At 45.3% G+C, this 20,134-nt stretch overlaps 1 protein-coding gene across 3 annotated transcripts in view; it reads left to right on the top strand.

Moving 5' to 3' along the window:
- Window positions 1-417: 417 nt before the first annotated feature.
- The window catches only part of SCMH1 (Scm polycomb group protein homolog 1), a 115,448-nt gene continuing 95,731 nt past the window's right edge, over window positions 418-20,134 (top strand). For all 3 annotated transcript variants that reach the window (XM_048826163.2, XM_048826166.2, XM_048826164.2), the window contains exons 1-2: window positions 418-504; window positions 19,568-19,652. In XM_048826163.2, coding sequence (XP_048682120.1) covers window positions 19,628-19,652 — 25 coding nt within the window. In that variant the 5' untranslated portion in view covers window positions 418-504; window positions 19,568-19,627. The remainder of the gene's footprint in view (window positions 505-19,567; window positions 19,653-20,134) is intronic.

Genomic DNA, 20,134 nt, shown 5'->3' on the forward strand with positions numbered 1-20,134 from the left:
GTGTGGGGGAGATGGGGGTGTCCCGGGGGGGAGGGGGCTGTGTTGGGGAGATGTGAGGGGGGTGTCCCGGGGGGAGGGGGCTGTGTGGGGGAGATGGGGGTGTCCCGGGGGGAGGGGGCTGTGTGGGGGAGATGGGGGTGTCCCGGGGGGGAGGGGGCTGTGTTGGGGAGATGTGAGGGGGGTGTCCCGGGGGGAGGGGGCTGTGTGGGGGAGATGGGGGTGTCCCGGGGGGAGGGGGCTGTGTGGGGGAGATGGGGTGTCCCCGGGAGCTGCTCGGGGGAGGTGGGGGGCAGCGGGGGGACGATGGGGGTAACCGGGGTGTCCCGGCACGGAGGGGCCGAGCCGGGGGGGGGGGTCTCCCGGCCGCTGCTGTCCCCCGGGCGGCAGGGGGCGGCGTCGGCGGCTCGGCTCCCTCCCGCCGGCTCCCGCCCTCCCCGCGCGGCGCGTCGGGAACATGGCGGCGGCGGCGGCGGCGAGGGACTGAGCAGCTCGGCGGCCGCGCAGGTGAGGGGGCGGCGGGGCGCGCGGCGCGGCTCCGGCTCCGGCTCCGGCTCCTCCCGCGGACCGTCCCTGCCCCGGGCCCGGCGCGCAGCCCCCGGCCCGGCCCCCGCCTGGGCCTCCCCGCTCGGGCCCGCCCCGCCCCCGGGCTCTGCGCCCGGACTCCCGCCCTGCCTGGGGCCGGGCCCCCCCCGGGCCCTGCCTGGGGCCACCCCGGCCTCGGGTCAGCCGCCGCCGGCGCGGGTCCGGGGGCCGAGCGAGCCGCGCTGGGAGCCCGGAGGGGCCCGCGGGCCGGCGTGTGCCCGGCAGCCGGCGGCCCCGGGGTCCGGCCCCGGCCCGAGCTCGCAGCCCGGGAAGAGAGGCGAGCCCGGCATGCGAGCCCCCGGGTTCGGGGCGGGGGAGCCCGCCCGTTTGCAGCGCCCTGGGAGGCAAAGCCGCTCCGGGGCCGGCCGGCCGGGCTCCCCCGTCCCAGCGGCCGGCCGAGCGGAGGGGCGCGGGCTGCGGCTGCCGCCTGGGGCCCAGCCCTGCCGGACGCTGCTCTCGGCAGCCCCCGCTGCCGCCGTGGACGCGGCGCAGGCGGCGGGGCCCTTGCCGGAGCGGGGCCTCTGTCTGCACCCAGACTTCGGCTGAGCACCGGCTTCCCGTTCGTTGCGCCTCCGTGCGCTCGGCGCTGCGGGCTGCGCTGGCGCCTGTCTGCGCCCTGCACGGCTCGACCCGCTCACTGAGCGCGGGCTTTTGCTCCGGGTCGGGCGGCGGGGGAAGCCCGAAGTGCAGCTGCCACCTGTTGCCCGGCTGTCATGTTGTCTTCGCTTCGACGTGTGCGTCTGTGCTCCAGCCCTGACGGGGTTAAACGTCGGGAGGCATTTGCTTTTGCTAAACTCCCAAATATCTGACCAGTCAGAACGGAGTGATGTTTTTTTTTTTAAACCTAGGCGAGGCAGGATGGCCTTGTGGATAAAACTTCAGGCTTTCCTTTCCGGGACCAGGTTCGAGTCCAAAGCAAGACTCAGAAAGAAATAAGTTGAACTGAAACCTGTATTAACACAGCCAGGGAAGGGAATTTGCATGGAGCAAGCAGTGCAGTTGATGATTGGTTTGATATAGTTGTCATTTCTGTGTACAGATTTGCTGGCGTTTTTGGTATTTATTTGATCAGCTGTGGGCATTGAAAGCCGACTTAGAACCTAGAGTTTGCTGTGTTTTGCTTAGCAAGACCTGCCTGTAGCTGTCTAATAGAAGCTTGGGCTCTTCGTGAAACACATGGGAGGGGACCAGCTGCCTGTGACTTATTTATTGTTCTTTTTATTAATTTTGGGAGGCGCTCTGACACTGCGGGGATGAGGGCCGTATAAGTGCTTAGATGGATGTGTAAGTTAATTCAGTAATAATACTTAGTGTTTATATGGCAGCTTTTATCCAAGGCGCTCGGAGTGCTTTATGGAAACTAATTATACCTCACAATCCCATGGAAAGTGGGTGACTAGTATTAACCCTGGTTCACAGGAGGAGAAAATAAGGCAGAGAGAAGTGAAAGGACCTGCCAAAGACAGCACACTAACCAGTAGACCACGCTTCTGTCTTTTTAAACTGGGAAGATGGCAGGAAATTCCCAGACAGTTTTCTGCTTCCTTCTCTCCATATGGATGTTTTGGGATGTTGCTGAGGTACTCCTCTCAGTGTAGCACAATATAAAAATGAACAAATAGAGGATGGTGCTGGAATATCTACCACTGAAAAATGTGGTCTCTTGCTCCTGAGGCATTTCTGCTGTAATGTAAAGGGTAATCCCAGTGACTGGGCAGATAAATCCCATAATTACTATCCCTTGGGGCTTTTCTTTGTTTACCCTTTGAAAAGTATCTATAGGAAAACATCTGATCCTTCCACAGCCCTCAGAATGATGCACTCTGATAGAACTGGAAACAGAGCAAGAAAAGGTTTGACTGTTGTATAAATAGCAAGATGTTTAAAAATAAACAGTGTCAAATTTGCTGCTGCATGTCCTGGAGGTTTAGTTTACATTTTTTTGAAGCTGCTGTGTAGAATTATGCCAATATTTTCAAGTCTGAATGGTTAAGTCTTATTTTCAGAATTGCTGAGTACCTCAGCTTCCTTTGACCTCACTGGAAGTTGTGGGTGTTCTGCACTTCTGAAAGTCAGGTCAATTATTTAGATGCCTAAAATATGGAGATCAAAGCCTAACTTTAGGTGTTGACACTTGACTATTTTGGTCTTAGCTCTATAGTATTGTTTACTGTTGTTGTTTATATGATAAATCCTGCCTCATATTGGCTAAAAAATCCATGTGATGACGGTTTCTATTTATCTCTTTGGAAATCAGTAACACTGTGGTCAGGAAGAGTGTTTATCAATCAAATTTCATATATAAATAAATAGTTGCTGGCTGGTTGCAGAGAGTCACCTCTCAAAAAAGGACAATAGCTTTTTCTGGATCTCCAGCTTCATTTTCCCATTTCAGTGTTTGTTTCACACTTTTCCCATCCTGGCCGTGATGAAGATTTCCAGAAGTTCTAGCTCAAGACATTTGGAACATAGTATGATGAGCCCACCAAGGATTTCATGATCATCACTAAAGCCATATAGAATTTCACAAAGACAGTAAGGCTAGAACTCATCTCCTGCTCTGAAAGCACAGATTCCTACCACTTGAGCTAAAGGACAGTTACCATTAGCTGTAGCATTATAAGGTCTCTGACACACACCTGAGTAGTTCTGAAGCCATCCAGTAGAGTGTGGTGCACATACTAACAAGTTAGTCCATTACAAGAGGTAAGAGTGTATGTAACATAACAATACATATTTTTATTTGTTTTGGGGGTTTTTTTACATCAGAATTTGTTTTCCCTTGAGGCAGATATTGACCTCAAATTTTTTTTGGTCAGTATTTACATCACAGCTCCATGAACCATAACTTTTCACTTCAAGAGAAGTCCATATCTGTTAATAACTTTGTATATTATTTCAGAACAGCAAGCATGAGACTGAATTCACTTTATTAAAAAAAGAAAAAAAACCTCTCCCCAAAAGCCCCCGAGATATGTCCAGAGGTTAAAGCGAAAGAGTGAGTCAGCCATTGCTGGCTTTATATCTTTGGGCAAGTTGTTTCACTGTCTCCCTTGGATTCCTGAGGTATAAAATGGGTATAATACTTAACTTTGACCTACCGGTCTGGAAACATAATGAAATAATTTTTATAAAATGCCTTGGCATCCTTGGATGCAAGGTGCTGTAGAAGGGCAAAGTGTTGGTATTCGCCAACTAACCAACCTTTAAACTATAGGGAATATTTTTTGGGTTAAGAGGGGCGAGAAATGAGCTGCACTTTTTATCTTTTTACTTTATGTAAGAGTAACACAAGAAAAGATTGAGACAAAGGGGTGGACAGAGCACTGATCAGATTTGAGGGGGAAACGATGAAGAAACAAAACAGTAAAAGTGCATGTAAACAAACCAGTTGAGCATCTGTGGGGAAGGGGAGGACTGGAGCTCTGGATGGCCTTGTTTAATGTACCTTTTAGAATGTGTGTGACTGCTGTCCTACAAAGCAGACCAAATATATGTTTTGTCAGGCTGTGAAATTCACATACCTGTGTGCTGAGCTGTGTTTTTATGCAGAGGCCTGTGCTTGTTACATGAACCACTCTTGTTTTCGGAATCTGGAGCAATATGCTACCCGTTGCTAGGTCTGTGAACTTGCACTTCAGTGCCATTATAATTGAGAATTTGATATGTCTGAGTTTCTCATAAGATTAATTAATATTTTCATCTTCGTCCGCTTCCCCTCTTCTTTTTCTTTTCTTGTCTGTTTTTCCCATTGCACTGAGTATTCAGGGAAAACAGCTGACATTCAGTTACGTTTTGTGATGAGAAGGGCAAATTTTGAATCTGTTAGTCTTTCACTCTCCAATTTTTCAGCTTAGTGGAGAAGTTGGCCTCATTATGGCCTGGGCTTCACCCATTTTGTGGACAGAGAATCTCCGTTCGTAGGGCTGTCGATCTGTGATACATTTGCCCAAAAGAACAGAATGATACTTTTTTCAGAGTAGCAGCTGTGTTAGTCTGTATCTGCAAAAAGAAAAGGAGTACTTGTGGCACCTTAGAGACTAACAAATTTATTTGAACATAAGCTTTCGTGAGCTACAGCTCACTTCATCGGATGCATGTGAGCAGTAGCTCACAAAAGCTTATGCTCAAGTAAATTTATTAGTCTCTAAGGTGCCACAAGTCCTCCTGTTCTTTTTGTAGAATGATACTTAGCGCTTTTACTGAGTTTTTTCTCATAAAGAGTTTTAAGTAATCCTTGCAACTCCACCGTGCAGTAGGTAGCGGGCCAGTATTGTCTTTCCTTTGATGATAGGGAAACTGAGGCACAGAGATCAATTGATTTGCCAAGGCCAGAGAAGGAGTTTGCCAGAGTTGAGAGTAAAACTCTGGAGTTCCTGTCTTCCAGGTCTGGCTTGTGCCACTAGACCGAACACCTCTCTCTGAAAACTTTCTTCATGCTGCCCATCAAATATCATCAATATGATCTAAATTCACAAACACTTTTTGCGAGTGTCCAACAACTGACCTGCTCAGTCCCTCCAGCCCTACTTTAATTAGCTCTTGTGTATGCCTGCATAACATAACATGAGGAGTCCAGAAATCTCCTGGGGGGTTGTTTTTTGAGCTTTGCTATGCTACAGGAATGGAGCTGTTAGTGTCACTGCAAGTTTGTAAAACTCAGCTATCCTCCCATTCAGAAATACACAATTCCTCTCTCCTCTCGGTTCTCCTGACAACGTGCCAGAGACTGTGTGGGGCTCCTTCATGTTGGTATATTATCAAGGGAGCTGTTCCAATTCATGCATTGCTGGAGCCACATTTACTGCTGTTTGGTGAGCATGCTGGGGGCAGATACAGTGCAGTGCAATCTCAGTGGAATCATTCTGGCTTCCCCTAATGCGTTATTGATGTCTGTGGTGATGGGAAGGACACTAGGAAGAGTAGTTTCTTTGCAGCAAGGATTACTGCCGTGCATACTAGCTGCGTGTTTTGGTGTCTGTACGCTTTCAGTTTTGGTGTCTGTACGCTGTAGTCCACGTTGAGAACTAGGCGCTGCAAGTCCTGACCCAGAACCATGTTTGCTTAGAGCCCATAACATATTAGCCGTGTCTCTTTTGCTTTCATGTAGTTCAATTATGGGGTTAATTAAACCATGAAGAGTATATGGCCAGTGGCTGATTAACCCTTAGAATGAGTGTCCTCATCTATAGAGTGTTGGGAGATGGGAGCTGGGAACTCTGCTTCAGTCTTTGTTTTCATTTACCTCCCCCTGGACAGCAGCACTGCCATATTCCCTTTTTCAGCGCGATCTCTCCTTCCCAGCTCCAAATAAATCATCACATCCTCTGCCCCCAGCCCCTTCCATTCAAAATAGTAGGACACCCAGCGATTCACCTTCCCTGCTGGCAGAGAGCCTTATGCTCCCTATCCACCATCTCCTGACTGCTGTCAAGTGTGCTAGCACATCCTCTCTGGGCCCTGTGCCAGAAACTCTGCCGTGACCTGCCCTCCCAGTATCCCTGCTGTTTCCCAGCCTGAGGGAGAAGCCAAGAGCCAGCAAATAGAGGGAGGTGGAGCTCTGTTTGAGGGCTGGCTGAGAAGAGGTATGTTCTCTGCAGGGGAATGTGGACCGGTAGGACTCACTCTAGGCAAGTGTCCAGCTCTGGCACTCCCTTGCATTGGCCGGAAACATACCCTTCCCAGTCACAGCCCACCTCCTGCCATGCTGCTGCGCAGTAGTTGCCCTTAACTCTGTAGAACTGGCCAGTCCCCAGTGTTAAACACTTGGAGATTAGCTTGTATCTCAAGGTTTACAGCATGTGGATCAGACATTCTGAGTGTGCATTCCCTCTCCCATAATGCCTTTCTGGGAGACATTGTGGATTTTGTTCTTGGCAACTCACCTTCTGCAGCAGTGCCCACTACTGCAGAGAGTGAGATGTTTGTCTCTCTTTCTCTTCCTGGGGGGGCATCTTTTTGATCAGTCTTGGTTCCATCTTTTTACGTAACATGCATTTTCTTGCTTCAGTCATGACAGAGCTATATGACTCTGCATGAGAAATGTTGCACATTTCCATATTACATGAGGGGTGTGTATCCAGTCAATGGGATAGTGACCAGAAAGGGAAGATGATGGAGTTGGAATGAGGTGGTTACACAGAATCGCCTTTCTAAAAAATTATGTTTTACAAAATGTAAATGGTCTTAGTGTTCGTGTTCCTGCTACCCATTGGCCGCTCTTATTTTTCGACTGACCCTGGGCACTTTGTCTGTCCTGTTCCAGCAAATTACAAGAACCACGTGAAAAACATCTCCACAGTTACTGTTCAGCTAATGGGAGACTGCAAAGCTTCAGCCTCAAACTTTCACTTAATTTAAATTATGAATAATATGGTGCAGAAAGTCCTTTGGATCCTATGTATTTATATAGATTTTAAATTCCACCCACTATATTGCCAAGAAACTATAGAGGAGAAAAAACCCTTAAATATCAAAGCTATGTTGGCCTTGACCTACCGCTGCCACTTCTCTTACAAACAGTGTTTCTAGTGCCTACTTCTGGTTCTTGTACAGTATTATTATATTATTTATTGTTTGCACTGCAGTAGCACTTAGGAGTCTCAGTCATGGACATCATTGTACTAATCACAGTAATTAACGGTCTTAGAATTCTGCTGACATCATCAGTGATGGTGGGTAAAGGTGAAAAATATTTTATTAAAGCTGTATAGTGTGAATTGCTGAGTTATGTGATATTTTCATAGTTAAAATGCATATGGTTTGTATGAAGTTTTTAGGAAGTAATATCCTTCATTAAATCAACAGGATGTCATTAAAAATTACACTTCAAAACATGATCTAGTGATACTACTGATAAAGCCATTGCTGGTGAGGAAACAACAGTAATAATGTTCTCCCTCTTGAGACAATAATAAACATTTTAAATGAAGATATACTTTCTATGGAACCTTATGATTTACAACTGATTGTCATCTATTGGCCACCTTATGATTTACAACTAATAGCCATCGGGGGTTGGCCTAGATGACCTCCTGAGGTCCCTTCCAACCCTGATGGATATTCTATGATTCTATGATAAAAGACATTTGTAACCTCTCTAAGGGACTACCATAACATCGTTATGTTTTTCAGGTCACTTGTTGATAATTTTTATGCCACACTGAAATGAGAGCTATAAAACTGAAATATCTTGAGATCCATTCTATAGTTGGAGGAAATGGGGGTATTCTCCCAAACTCTGACTTCGATAGTGAATTCTTTACTTTCAAAGTTAAAATGAGAGAGACGGTGAAATCCTGGCCCTGTTGATATCAGTGAGAGTTTTGCCATTGACTTCAATGGAGCTAGGATTTCATCTCAGATGTATTATTGTAGTGGAAGTATTGAGGCTGTCAGTAGAACGTGTAGGTCTTCATAATATGACCATACCACTTTTTCATTGTGTATTTTCTGTGCAGTAGCATCTACTGAATGCCTTCTACCAAAATGAACATATTTCTGATGTATTTTCCTAGATTAGATTTTCAGAGTGTTCGTCCGTCCAACTTCATTAGCATCACTGTGGACTGTCTTGTGAGAAGCTGGAGCCACAATTGTACATGTTCATGGTAGTGAATTCTCTCTTATAGTTAGCTGTGGCAGTGGAAATCATTGCTATAGCAGTTTTCAGTCTTTGTAGGCCCTGAACAATCATTCTTCTTCCATTTTGCATATGCTCAATTTCTTGCAAAAACTTTTCTTTGCTGTCCACATAGAGTATATCCATGTTACAAGGCCGTAACTCTTGGTATCTGTGGTAGCTTTGACAAGTGACTATTCTGCATACACTTCAGACAGATGTCCAAGCATTGGAGGCCCTTATACTCATTGACCTACTTTCTGTGGTGTTAGCTAGACTCTTGCATAACTGTCCAGCATGAATTCAAGCACATGTTCAGTGGTACAGTTTGATATTTGAAAGTGACATAGCCTGTCAGGACATGCTCCACATACAGTCCTGAGCTCTCAGCCACTGAGGCAAATGCTGGAATCTGTGCTGGCAGCAATATGTCAGCTTCCACCAGATGTGACTCTCTTTAATTTTAATCTATCTGAATACCAGTTCAGAAGCAGTGTCTCTCATGATTCCTAAGTTGTGCACCAAATCACTGGAGGTCAGAATGATTTTAAGACCACTGCACTCGGCACAGTGTTCTGCATCTCTGTTGTCCATGAAGTCCTCTCTGAAATGCTTGTGTAGTGGAGGATAGGCATTGATGGTGGCTTTTAGAGATCTCTCATTCGATGTCATCCAGTGGATATCAATGAGAGCTTGTCAGTACTGATCAGCTGTGATCCGCTCTATCTCCACACTCACAGCTCTTGTTGAGTCCGTGGTTCTTAGGAGTTGTAAAGGACATCAAACTTGCTGAAGACTCTCTGGAGGTGACTGACCCCAGTGTCTTGTCATGTCATGTCTCCGGTCTGTGACTGCAGCAGTGCCAGATGACCAGGTTGCGACGAAATAAAAGCTACTCCCCGCATTCCCCCCCGCGTGGCAGTTTCTTCAACAGATGCAAAAGCAATAGTTGCTCTGCTTCAGGAAGGCTTCAGTGACTTGACCTTGCCTCGGGCAGCCCCAGAGACTCTGGTATTGCCCTGGCATTCAGCACCAGCAAGAAAGTAGTTCTAAACCTGAGTAGCCTCATTATTGGTCTCCGTCTTACAGGAGGGCCAAGTGGTTGCTTGATGATCTTGATTTATCTGTCATCACGCTGAGCTTTGCAGTCTTCTGCATTGTTGAGACAGCTTTAATTTTCATTTATGGCGGTAAACTATTCAATGATACCAGCACATGCTGCCTCTGACGAAAACTCCTCTCGCATTGAACTTGGTCAGTTACTGCATGTTGATGTCAGCTGAAATATCAGTAAATGCCCTCTAATATTTTGTGGTTTTATAAACTGTACAGAATGTCTGGCAGGTAGCGTTAAGTCAAGCAGTGTGCTCTGTAACAGTGTATTTTTTCCTTGTTAGTCATACTCTGCATGTTCTTTCGCAGCTACAGGATGGGATTTTGATTGCTTGTAGTCATGATTTTTCTTCATTGACATCTACTACACCTACAGTATTCAAAGTAAGACTACATAGAGCCACACTTCTTAGAGAGTTGAGTGCCGTGTGTGGTTATTTTTTTATTTTGGTCAGTTTCCAAACTCTTGTCCTTTCACGCACATGGAACAACCCAATTCCTTGTTCCTTGCAATTAGCCCTGGGTAATCAGTTTGGGTTTTCTCACAGGGACTGGCTAAGAATTCCCATTCAGTGCTGTTCTGCTAGATGTGGTATGTGCTATTGGGGTAGAGTAATTAGGTGGCACACAGGGACACTTGTTTTCTTTGTTGGAATCTTCACAAGTATTGTTTGCATTTTGCTGGACTTCTCTTCACAGTCAAACTCAACAGATTCCAGAGAACATTTTGCCTGTTTCAATAGACTCAAGATGTTGAATTCTGGGATCCCAGCTTTCTAAGTAACAAGACAAACCAAAGTTAATTCTATGCAGTATGAAATGCTAATAGCAATTGATAACACAAATCTTCTCTGAGCTCATTTGGACTCCCCTGGACTGGTGCTGCTGCAGCTCCCTGTTTCTTCTCCCAAGAGGCACAGATGTATTAATACAGCTCTGTGTGACTGAAAAAAATAAAATAAAGGTGTGAGTGTATATCTGTCTATCTGTGTGTGTGTATATACATACACTCATTGGTTTTGCTCCCCCACTCTCTGGGGTCTGTCTGGGGTCCTCCAAGCCCCCCTCCTTCTCCCAGCTGGCTTGGCTGGGCTCCACTCTTATTGGCAGGGGCTCTGTTCTGGTGTGATCAGACTGTTGTTCTTGCTGCTCCTGCTGGTCAAGGTGTAGTGTCTGAAAATTAAGGTGTGGCATGGCTTTTGCTCTAGGCTTGTTGGGTGGGCTGTTCCCCTGTCTCCTTCTCACTTTGTCAGGACTTGGACTTCTGCATCTCTTCTCCCCTTGAAACAGCAGCTGAGGCTCTCCTCTTTGGTTTCAGCAATAGCAGGTCTGTCATCTGTTTGGCTCTGCTACATGCAATCAGGGACAGCCTGGTGTTGGCTACCTTGAATGGCTTCCACTCTCCCCATATGATACCCTGGCAGCTACAATCATCTTCAGCATTTGCACTAACATCTCCCAGGTTCAAAAAAGAGAGCTGGTACCAGGGTATTCTTTGAGTAGTATCCCTGAGGGTGCTCCATTTCAGGTGTGCATGTGAAGATTTTTGGTAACTGCCCATTCAGGCTCCACGTGTGCTCCAGACATTCTCGTGCCCTGTTGTCTTATGTGGTATCTTCATTACTGCAGGCTTGCAACCATGGCAGCCCATTCTGTACGATCCTCTCCTAGTCTTTGTGGATGAGTAGTCCTTTTCATCGTCCCAGGATACCACATCGTCCATTCAGCTTCTTTTTTTGCCTCATGTTCTTCTGCCATCTGTTTTCCTTTCCAGTTCCCATAAGCATTCATCACCTGCTGAACCTCTTAAAATGTGCCCTGCAAATTGAAGCTTTGTTTTCATAAGCTCTCTGACTAGTGTTCGCTGGTTCCAATAATTTCCAGTGCTGTGTTGTTGGCTACATGGTCTATCCATGATGTTTTCAGAATGCACAGCTACATAAGGACACATCTCGGAGAACTCCAGTTACTCCACAAGGAGAGTAATCTCTCCTTTTCAGAGGTGAATCCTTGCCTCTGAAGCTTATACATCTGTTTGGTGTGGCAGAGCCTGGATTTCTTGACTCTTGGGGTATGCAGTAGGGCTCACTTTCCCTAGGCTTTCTCTGAGACAGTGATTTGAATAAGGAATAAGAAGACTGAGTTGGAGAATTTTATTTGTGGTGAGTTGGAAGAGTTTTTTGTGGATGTTGAGCCAAGGAAAGCTTCTGCATATACCTCTAGGATGAATGTGTATATTCCTGGAGTTTTGTTTGGGCTCTTTTGATTAAGTAGAAATAATTAATTTAGAGGTATTCTGAATCATTCCTATAGCACCGTTAGTTTATATGCCACATTACATACTCCTGTATGTTCCCTGCCATGAACTTTACAGTCTAAGACAGGGCCCTGCAAAGCATAGGTGCAGGGTTAATTAAATGAAACAAAATTCCCTGAGCATGTGTGCTGAGTAGAGATTTGGGGCTCAGTCCTACTCTCCTATTTGTAGCATGCTTAACTGCCTCTCAAAGAAGCAGTCACTGCCTTTGAACAAGGGGGTGTTGGGTTACCTCCTGTGTAGGTCGGACAGTCACACCTTGGCATTCCACCTTGATGATATTTTGGAGCCCAAATGCTTGTCTCCTGCTTCTGTTTTTTAAAACCTTCCTCTAATACGTAGTGCTGAAACTGCCGTCTAGATACTGTTGCATGGCTGTGCCTTCATAACACCCAAAGGCAGAATCCTATTTAAAGGACTCCGGTGAACAACATAGCAGTTCCCGGGCAAACTGCAGGTTGTTTTGATTTATGTTTAAGGTTTGGCATATGGCTCAGTGCAAATTAAAACAGCTACATGATTGTAAAGTTACTATCATGACTGGCACCACTTTGGCCTCTTTGTTCAGTCTCATCCAAGTGCTTGGGGTATGAGTGAATTCCCCTGCTTCTTATAGACACGATCCCTCCGGGTTAAGTATGGAACTTTTTGGCATGCTGGCATGGGGCACAGTTTCACTGCTACTGCTCAAGCTATTCCTGTTCTGTGGACATAGATCTTCGTTCTTCAAGGCTGTTAGTCCCACAAGCATCAAACTTTAATAAATAAAACTGAATTAAAACCCAGATGGTCCAGAGGTAGGGCCTGGGACTCAGGAGACATGGGTTCAGTTCTCTGCTTTACCCCCTCCTTCCTGGGTGACCTCACACAAGTCACTTTGTGTCTCCAGGCTTAATTCTTAATCTGTAAAATAATATTTCAGAGCCTTCTGGATGTGCTGTGGGAATAAATTGTTAAAGACTGTGAGGTGCTCGGATGTTGCTGTAATGGAGGCCATCTCGGAACTTTAGATATCTCGACTGTAAGAAAGTCTGCCCCCTGGGATGGGAAGATGGGTGGACTGGCCTCTGCTGGAGTGCAGCCATGCTAGCAGGGCCCCACTGCAGTTATAAAACCAGCTAGTAATTATTTGGACCTAAGGTTACTGACAGCAGTGCCTCTGCAAAGCACTGTGAAACAGGAACCTGCTGCTTCTTCAAGAGCAGCTGAATGGATTTGTGGAAAGGCGGAGTCTTTGTGACCTTCCTTTCATGTCTGGATCTGGCACTTGGGCACCTGTAACCCCAGGGAGGAGAAATGATAGGGCAGTGCAAAGTGCTGGAAATCATATAAGCAGCAGAACCAAAGATGAAGAAATCTCCCCAGAGTAATTCAAAGACAGAGCTGAAGCCTCTGTAACTCTGTTTACAGTAACAGTGGAATTTGCTTTGTATGATTTGTTTACTGAATCCCCTCCATGTCAGACAGTCTTCACAGTGGGGTGTTCTCCATCTCCAGGTCAAGTGGAGGCAGATCTTTGCTCTGGACCTGGGCTTAGCACCATCCCTCATGAGGGGCTCTCCAGAATTCTCTACCTGCAAGCAGCAGATCCAGGACTCCCTTTGGAGCGGAGCTTTTACAGGGTTTTTAAAAGATTGTAAAATCTGTATGTCTCAGTCAGTTCATTGGCTTGGAGGTTTTTCTCCTCAAAAGGGCTACAACTTAAAAAAAAAAAAAAAAAAAAAGTTCTGGCTTTCTGAGGAGGGTTTAAAAAAGAGCCCCTCCCCTTCCCCTCCTCCCTAGTCCTACAGGCTCTCCATCATGATGGAGCAGCTGCAGGGTCAAACCTGAGTGGACAGTGGGACAGGCAGCCAGCGCTCCTCCTTGCTGCTGCCAGTGGTACACATCATGTGTAATGTGCATACAAAGGTGCCCCAGACTTTCAAGTAAGTTTAGCAGTGCTGGCCTGAATGGGGGCCTAACTAAACAAGTGCTTATGTTCTTAGAAAATGAAACAAGCCAACAAAAAAATTGAGTTTTTTAAGAACAGGTTAGAGAAATTCTTGTCAGGGATGCAAAAAGAAAAGGAGTGCTTGTGGTACCTTAGAGACTAACAAATTTATTTGAGCATAAGCTTTCGTGAGCTACAGCTCACTTCATCGGATGCATGCAGTGAGCTGTAGCTCATGAAAGCTCATGCTCAAATAAATTTGTTAGTCTCTAAGGTGCCACAAGTACTCTGTTTATTTTTGTGGATACAGACTAACACGGCTGCTACTCTGAAACTTGTCAGGGATGGTCCAGGTTTACGTGGCCCTGCTTCAGTGCAGGGGGCTGGACTTGATAACTTCTCCAGGTCCCTCCAAGCCCTACGTTTCCATGAACAGAACCTACAGAGAAATAAAGGTAGCAGAGGCATTTAAAGCCTCAGGTACAATGCCTCCTATTATTATGGACTCTGTGAAAAGAGCAGTGATTTTTATGGGCAGAGTGATTCCATACCTCTTATGCAGAAGTCTATAGGGCTACTACAGGGACTTCTGCCCACACTTCTCTAACACTGTGGTATTGACATCCTCACCCTTGTTGATGCAGCATTTGTAGAAAGGTGTTTTGTGACAGGGTGCCTAATAACTCTAAAATCCCTTTCAATTCTACATTGGTAAGTTGAATCCTTCTCCCACCCTAAGGGATGATTTACTGTTTTTTCTGCATCATACTGTGAAGACTATCTGACTTGGAAGGGACTGAGAAAGGGGAAATTCTGTCTTGCCTGTGAATCTTCACTGTAGGACTTTCCGTGTCAGACAGTCTGACCTTTGGAGGATTGAATTATGTCCATTTTCTGACTATTGCTCATTTGTTAAATAGTTTGAAAGAGAAGAGGGTGTTCCTCCAGGAACTCCCAAACTTTCACATCAAGGCTCTGCTGCAAATGGCTTGCGTTGTATAGCACTTTTAAATTTTCTTGTAGTTAGTTTCCAAAGCTGAAAAATATTGTCCTTCTGGAACGTTCTTCCTGTGGGGCCATCCTAAACCCAGATTCAGAGCAAATATCTGGCCTGCCTCCAGTTGCTATAGTGATGGAGAACACCCCACTGTGAAGATTGACTGACATGGAGAGTCCTACAATGAAAACTCACTAGTAAGACAGAATTTTCCATTTCTGTTTAGAATTCTGGAGACCAGAACTGTCTTGTGGGAACTGACCAGTGACTGGTATAATCTGGTATCCTGCCTCGGACAATGGCCCATGCCAGAAGCTTCAACTGGAAGACATACTCCTGCCCTCCTCCCTTTGCCTCACAAAATGCAGCTACTTATGTAGTACTATACCATAGAGAAGGGTTTTCTTGCTCACCCCAGCTACCATTCAGCTTTTACCTTGGAGCGTGGTATTGATAGTCTATGTAATTTCTGTCTCAGCTGTGTAATTACAGATGATGTTCTTTATCTGGATGTCTAATACTTTTTTGAATGGTACTGCTGCATCGCATTGATAGTGTCCAGCAGCAGCAAAATTTATTTCCTTCTATCTGTTTTAGATGTGTCATGTTTTTAATGTTATAGAAGTATCTATTGTACTCTGGGACGGGCAAATGGGAGTCCTTGAGTGACCTTCTCTACACTGTTCATTATTTTATATAGCTCAAATATCTCTCCTCTGATTTTTCTCTTTTTCATATTAAATCATTTTGGTCTTTATTCTTTCCTTGTGTGACATGATTTACATTTACAAAAGGTGTATTGGTTTGTTTCTGTCCTGTTCTCCACATCAAAGGTGTATGTCAGAATACCTGCAGTCTTTGGCGCTTTGGTGTAGCAGATTGAGAATTCTGTGACAGCTTCATTTAAATTAAAATACGGAAGTTTTAATGCATAAAATATGATAATGCATAAAGCAAGCAGTACATTAGCCTCTGTTATTCAGTTTGAGATTAAATTCAGTTTTTTATTTTGTCTCCATAGTTTCAGTTTTTGATATGCCACAGAGCTTTGTGTGTGTACTGACAATGCATACCTGCCTTGTAGAAGTTGTCCTGGGGAGCTGGAAGTTACAGCAGTTCTGTAGAGGCGTATTGGGGCTTTTGGCATCTAGGGGATTGTGGGATAAGTATATTAGATGTATGTTTCTGCTAAAATGATGTTCAGTGAAATAGTTAAACTTCTTAGGTTTCAGAGTTAATGTCATATTGAGATACATTTGCACCTTTGACCTATTTTTTCAGGAAGACAGCACTACATCAGTATTCATTTGGTTCATGCTCTTGAATTTAACTTGATGATAATATAGGCTGGAAACTTAGTCTTTTTTTTAAAAAAATGAAAGCTTTGATTCTGGAGTGCAGGGCTGGATTCTGCAGCCAAAGCATCACAGGATACTGGTTACAAGTGTTTTTTAATTCTTAACTATTTTGTGTGATACTGAAGTAAGTTTCCCTGCCACTGATTCCTAGGATCATTCTCAAGAGCACCTTTGAAAAAACACACATACAACACTGGTCACCCTCTAGTCCTCCTGCATAGTAGCTCTCTTTAATGCTATATTATTTATTTTATTATTAGCTTGGCTAATTTGGTTTTTAGTTCTTTCTAAATTCCAATATAAATCATCTGGCTATGGAGATCTACTGGAATTTAATTTGTCTAACTGTGCCATCACCTCTCTTTTGATACCTCTGTCACTGTCAGTGCCTCCTTATCTGTGCAAAGTAACCCCAAGGAAGCTAATTCCCTCTTATCCTGTGATGAACACTGGTTGAAAGCTATAATTTAGCTTCTGTATTGTTTCCTTCTCCTCTTTGATTGCCTCCTTTATATGTTGGTGGTCCAGCTGACACACACTCCCCAGGGCACTCTACTTCTGAAGTTCTTGAAGAATCCCTCATCTATTTTAGAGCCAAATTCTTCCATCAGTTACTGGCACATCACTTTTGTTGTTTGTTCTTCAAATAGCCTCCTAGCCTTCAGTCCCTTATGCCATGTTGTGCATGTGCTCGCATGTATGTGTACACCACTTTTCTCTTTGCTGTTCCTCCTCGCCTCCTTTGCCTTTCTCCACTACAATTCCTTCACCAAACCTGGAGGAGGAGGTGAGGAGGCATTTCTAGAACAAATAACAGAAATAGCCAGAACTCATGATCTGAGAGTAATGGGGGACTTTAACTACGCAGGCATCTGTTGAAAAAGTAATACAGCAAAAGAGAAAATGTACAGGAAGTTCTTGGAATGTGTTTGGGACACTTCTTGTTTCAGAAAGTAGAGGAAGTAACCAGAGGGCAGCCATTTTTGACTTGATTATGAGGGGAACGGGTTGTGAATCTGAATGTGGAAGGCAACTTGGTTGAAAGTGTTCATGAAATGACAGATTTCATGATCCTAAGGAAAAGGAGTCAGAGCAGCATAATAAGGACAATGGACTTCAAAAAGGCAGACTTTAAAAAACTCGGAAATGTGCAGTGTAAGGTCCCATGGGGAAAATATCTAAGGGAAAAAATGAATTCAGAAAAGCTGCTAGTTTCTCAAAGAAACAATATTAGAGGCACAACAGAAAATTGTGTGGTCACAAAGGGAAGATAGGAAGCTAATTTGGGCTGCACCAGGAACTCTTTAATGACCTGAAGATCAGAAAGGAATCCTACAGAAAGTGGAAACATGGATACATTGCTAAGGTTTGAGTTCAAAAGAATAGCACGAGAATGCAGGGACAAAATCAGAAAGGCTAAGGCACGAAATGAGTTACACCTAGCAAGGGACATAAAAGCCAATCAGAAGGTATTCTGTAAATACCTATGGATCAACATAAAGATGAAGGGAAGTGTAGGTCCTCTGCTTAGTGTGGAAGGAGAGCCAGTAACGGATGGCACCAATAAGGCTGAGGTGTTTAATGTCTGTTTTGCTTCAGTCTTCGCTAAAGAGGTTAATTGTGAATAGCTGCTTAAAAAATTTAATATTAACAATAAGGGGGAAGGAACACAAGCCAGAATAGTGAAAGAGCAGGTTAAGGAGTGTTTAGATGAGTTAGCTGTATTTTCAAGTCAGGAAGTCCTGATGAAATTCACCCTAGAGTACTTGAGCTCGCTGAAGCAATCTCAGAACTGTTAGTGATTATCTTCAAGAACTCGTGGAGAATGGGTGAAGCCCTAGCGAAGGGCAAACATAGTATCTATCTTTAGAAAGGGGAACAAAGAAGACCTGGGAAATTATAGACCAGTCAGCCTAACTTTGATATCTGTAAAGATACTGGAACAGATTATTAAACAATCCACTTGTAAGCATTTAGAGGATAACAGGGTGATAAGGAGTAGTCAAGAACAAATCATGCCAAACTAACTGAATTTCCTTCGAAAGGGTTACTGGAGAGGGGGACATTAGATGTGATGTATAGTGCGGCTTTTGACAGAGTTCCAAACGAGGGATACATGCTCTAGATCGGGGTGGCCAGGCTGGGGCTCTGGAGCCACATGTGGCTCTCCAGAAGTTAATATGCAGCTCCTTGTTTAGGCACCGACTCCGGGTCTGGAGCTACAGTAGACAACTTTCCAATGTGCCGGGGGTGCTCGCTGCTCAACCCCTGGCTCTGCCACAGGCCCTGCCCCTGCTCCACCTCTTCCCGCCCCCTCCCCTGAGCCTGTCATGATCTCGCTCCCCCCCCCCCCCCAGACTCCTGCATGCCACTAAACAGCTGATTGGGAGGGAGGGGGAAGCGCTGATTGGTGGGGCTGCCGGTGGGTGGGAGGTGCTGGGAGCAGGGGCGATGGGAGCTGAAGGGGGGCTGCTGACGTATTACTGTGGCTCGTTGCCAATGTACATTGGTAAATTGTGGCTCCTTCTCAGACTCCGTTTGGCCACCCCTGCTCTAGATGAAATTACTATAAGGTAGATGCAAAGCTGGTTGCAAGCTCATACTCAAAAAGTAGTTGTCCATGGTTTGCTGTCAAAGTGGGAAGATGTATTTAGTGGGGTCCTACAGGGGTCTGTCCTGGGTCTGGTGGTATTCAGTATTTTCATTAGTGACTTGGGTAACAAAGTGGCAAGTGTGCTTTTAAAATGTGTGGATGACACCAAGGTGGGAGAGGTTGCTAGCACTTTGGAGGATAAGATTAGAATTCAAAATTATAGACCAGTTCTCCAATTTACCAAGGTAATCAACCAGATGAAATTCAATAAAGACAAGAGTCTGTCACTGTGGACTTGTGTAGGGCTTAGCCACTTATTTTAGGAATTTTCAATCGGGGTTTAGGCAGTATGGTACAAGTGAAACTGGCCTTCAGACCTCCTGTGACCTGGTTAAGAAGGGAAGCGTGACCTTTGACCTAAATATCTGGAGTAAATCTCCAGCTGGCTTTGATAATCAATAGTTTTTTTCTTATGACAAAAATACAAATCCTTTGTCTTGCTGGAAGTGGACTTACTAGCAAGCCCTCCTCAAACTGGGAAGCAAACACAGATCAGCAGCTAGGACTTGCATTGCAGCAGTACCAGGGAAAACATTTCCTGCCGCCATGTCCAGTTCCTCTTACTAATTGCACAGAATTGCCATGTGCAATTCAAACTGCCATTTCCATGCTGGAGATTGTGTTACTCTCATTGCCAGGTTAATATTACATTTCCATGTGTTTTTTTAATAAATGTCAGGTCTCGCTCTCTCTCTTTGTTAGAGAGCAAGAACAACCCCCCACCGCAGACCTGTACAGTGAGCACAGAGATTCGCATATGCTGCTGTTGCTAATTTGTGCTGCTGCGATAAATTTAAAGTTGCTCACTTGTTGGAGAAAGACCCTTCTGATTTCAGAAGGTTTGACGTGTATTGTCCACATTACCAATAAGAGATTTTCTAAGCAGCCTGGGATGAAAGGATACTTATTTTTCTCCACTGCATATTTATTTAATATTGCAGACACTTGTATGATGCAGAGCTGGGAATTTTATCATGTTTATTTCTTTTGTCCTAGACATCTTCAGGTAGCTAAAGCCAAGCTAGTTCCAGCCTAAGGACGGCAGCAAGCGGTATAATGCGGAAGCCAGGCCCTCAGAAAGGTAAGTGGTAATGCTCGGTCTAGGCGAAAGCCCTTCGATTGTTGGGTATAAACTAATGAATCAATTGTAGATCATTAGAGAGTTGGTATGAAAGTGGAGAGGAAGCTCTGGGGCAGAGCCCAAAGGGAGTGGAGTAGGTCTCCCTTGGACTGTAGTCCAGACGGGTAGAAGTTAAAGAAAAATCTCTGTTGTCATTTAGTCCATCCCTGTGCCAGTGCAATCTGCTCACAAGAGATGCAAAGCTGAACTGCTGTGGAGACCTCTCAGTCCCAGTGATGCTGTGGGGTGCCGCCAGGTCAGGGCAGAGATCACTGGGGGAATAGCACGGGGGATCTCACCCTGCAGCTGTCTGCACTGTACCTGCTTCATAGGTAAGACTTCAGTTCCCATTGCTGCAGAGTCCCTTCACCATCTTATGCACAATAACAACTGTCACAGACCTTTTAAGGAAGCACTTAAGCTGGCTTGGATGGCAAGACTAT

The sequence above is a fragment of the Caretta caretta genome, chromosome 19 (assembly GCF_965140235.1).
Source record: "Caretta caretta isolate rCarCar2 chromosome 19, rCarCar1.hap1, whole genome shotgun sequence".
Classification (NCBI taxonomy): Eukaryota; Metazoa; Chordata; order Testudines; family Cheloniidae; genus Caretta; species Caretta caretta.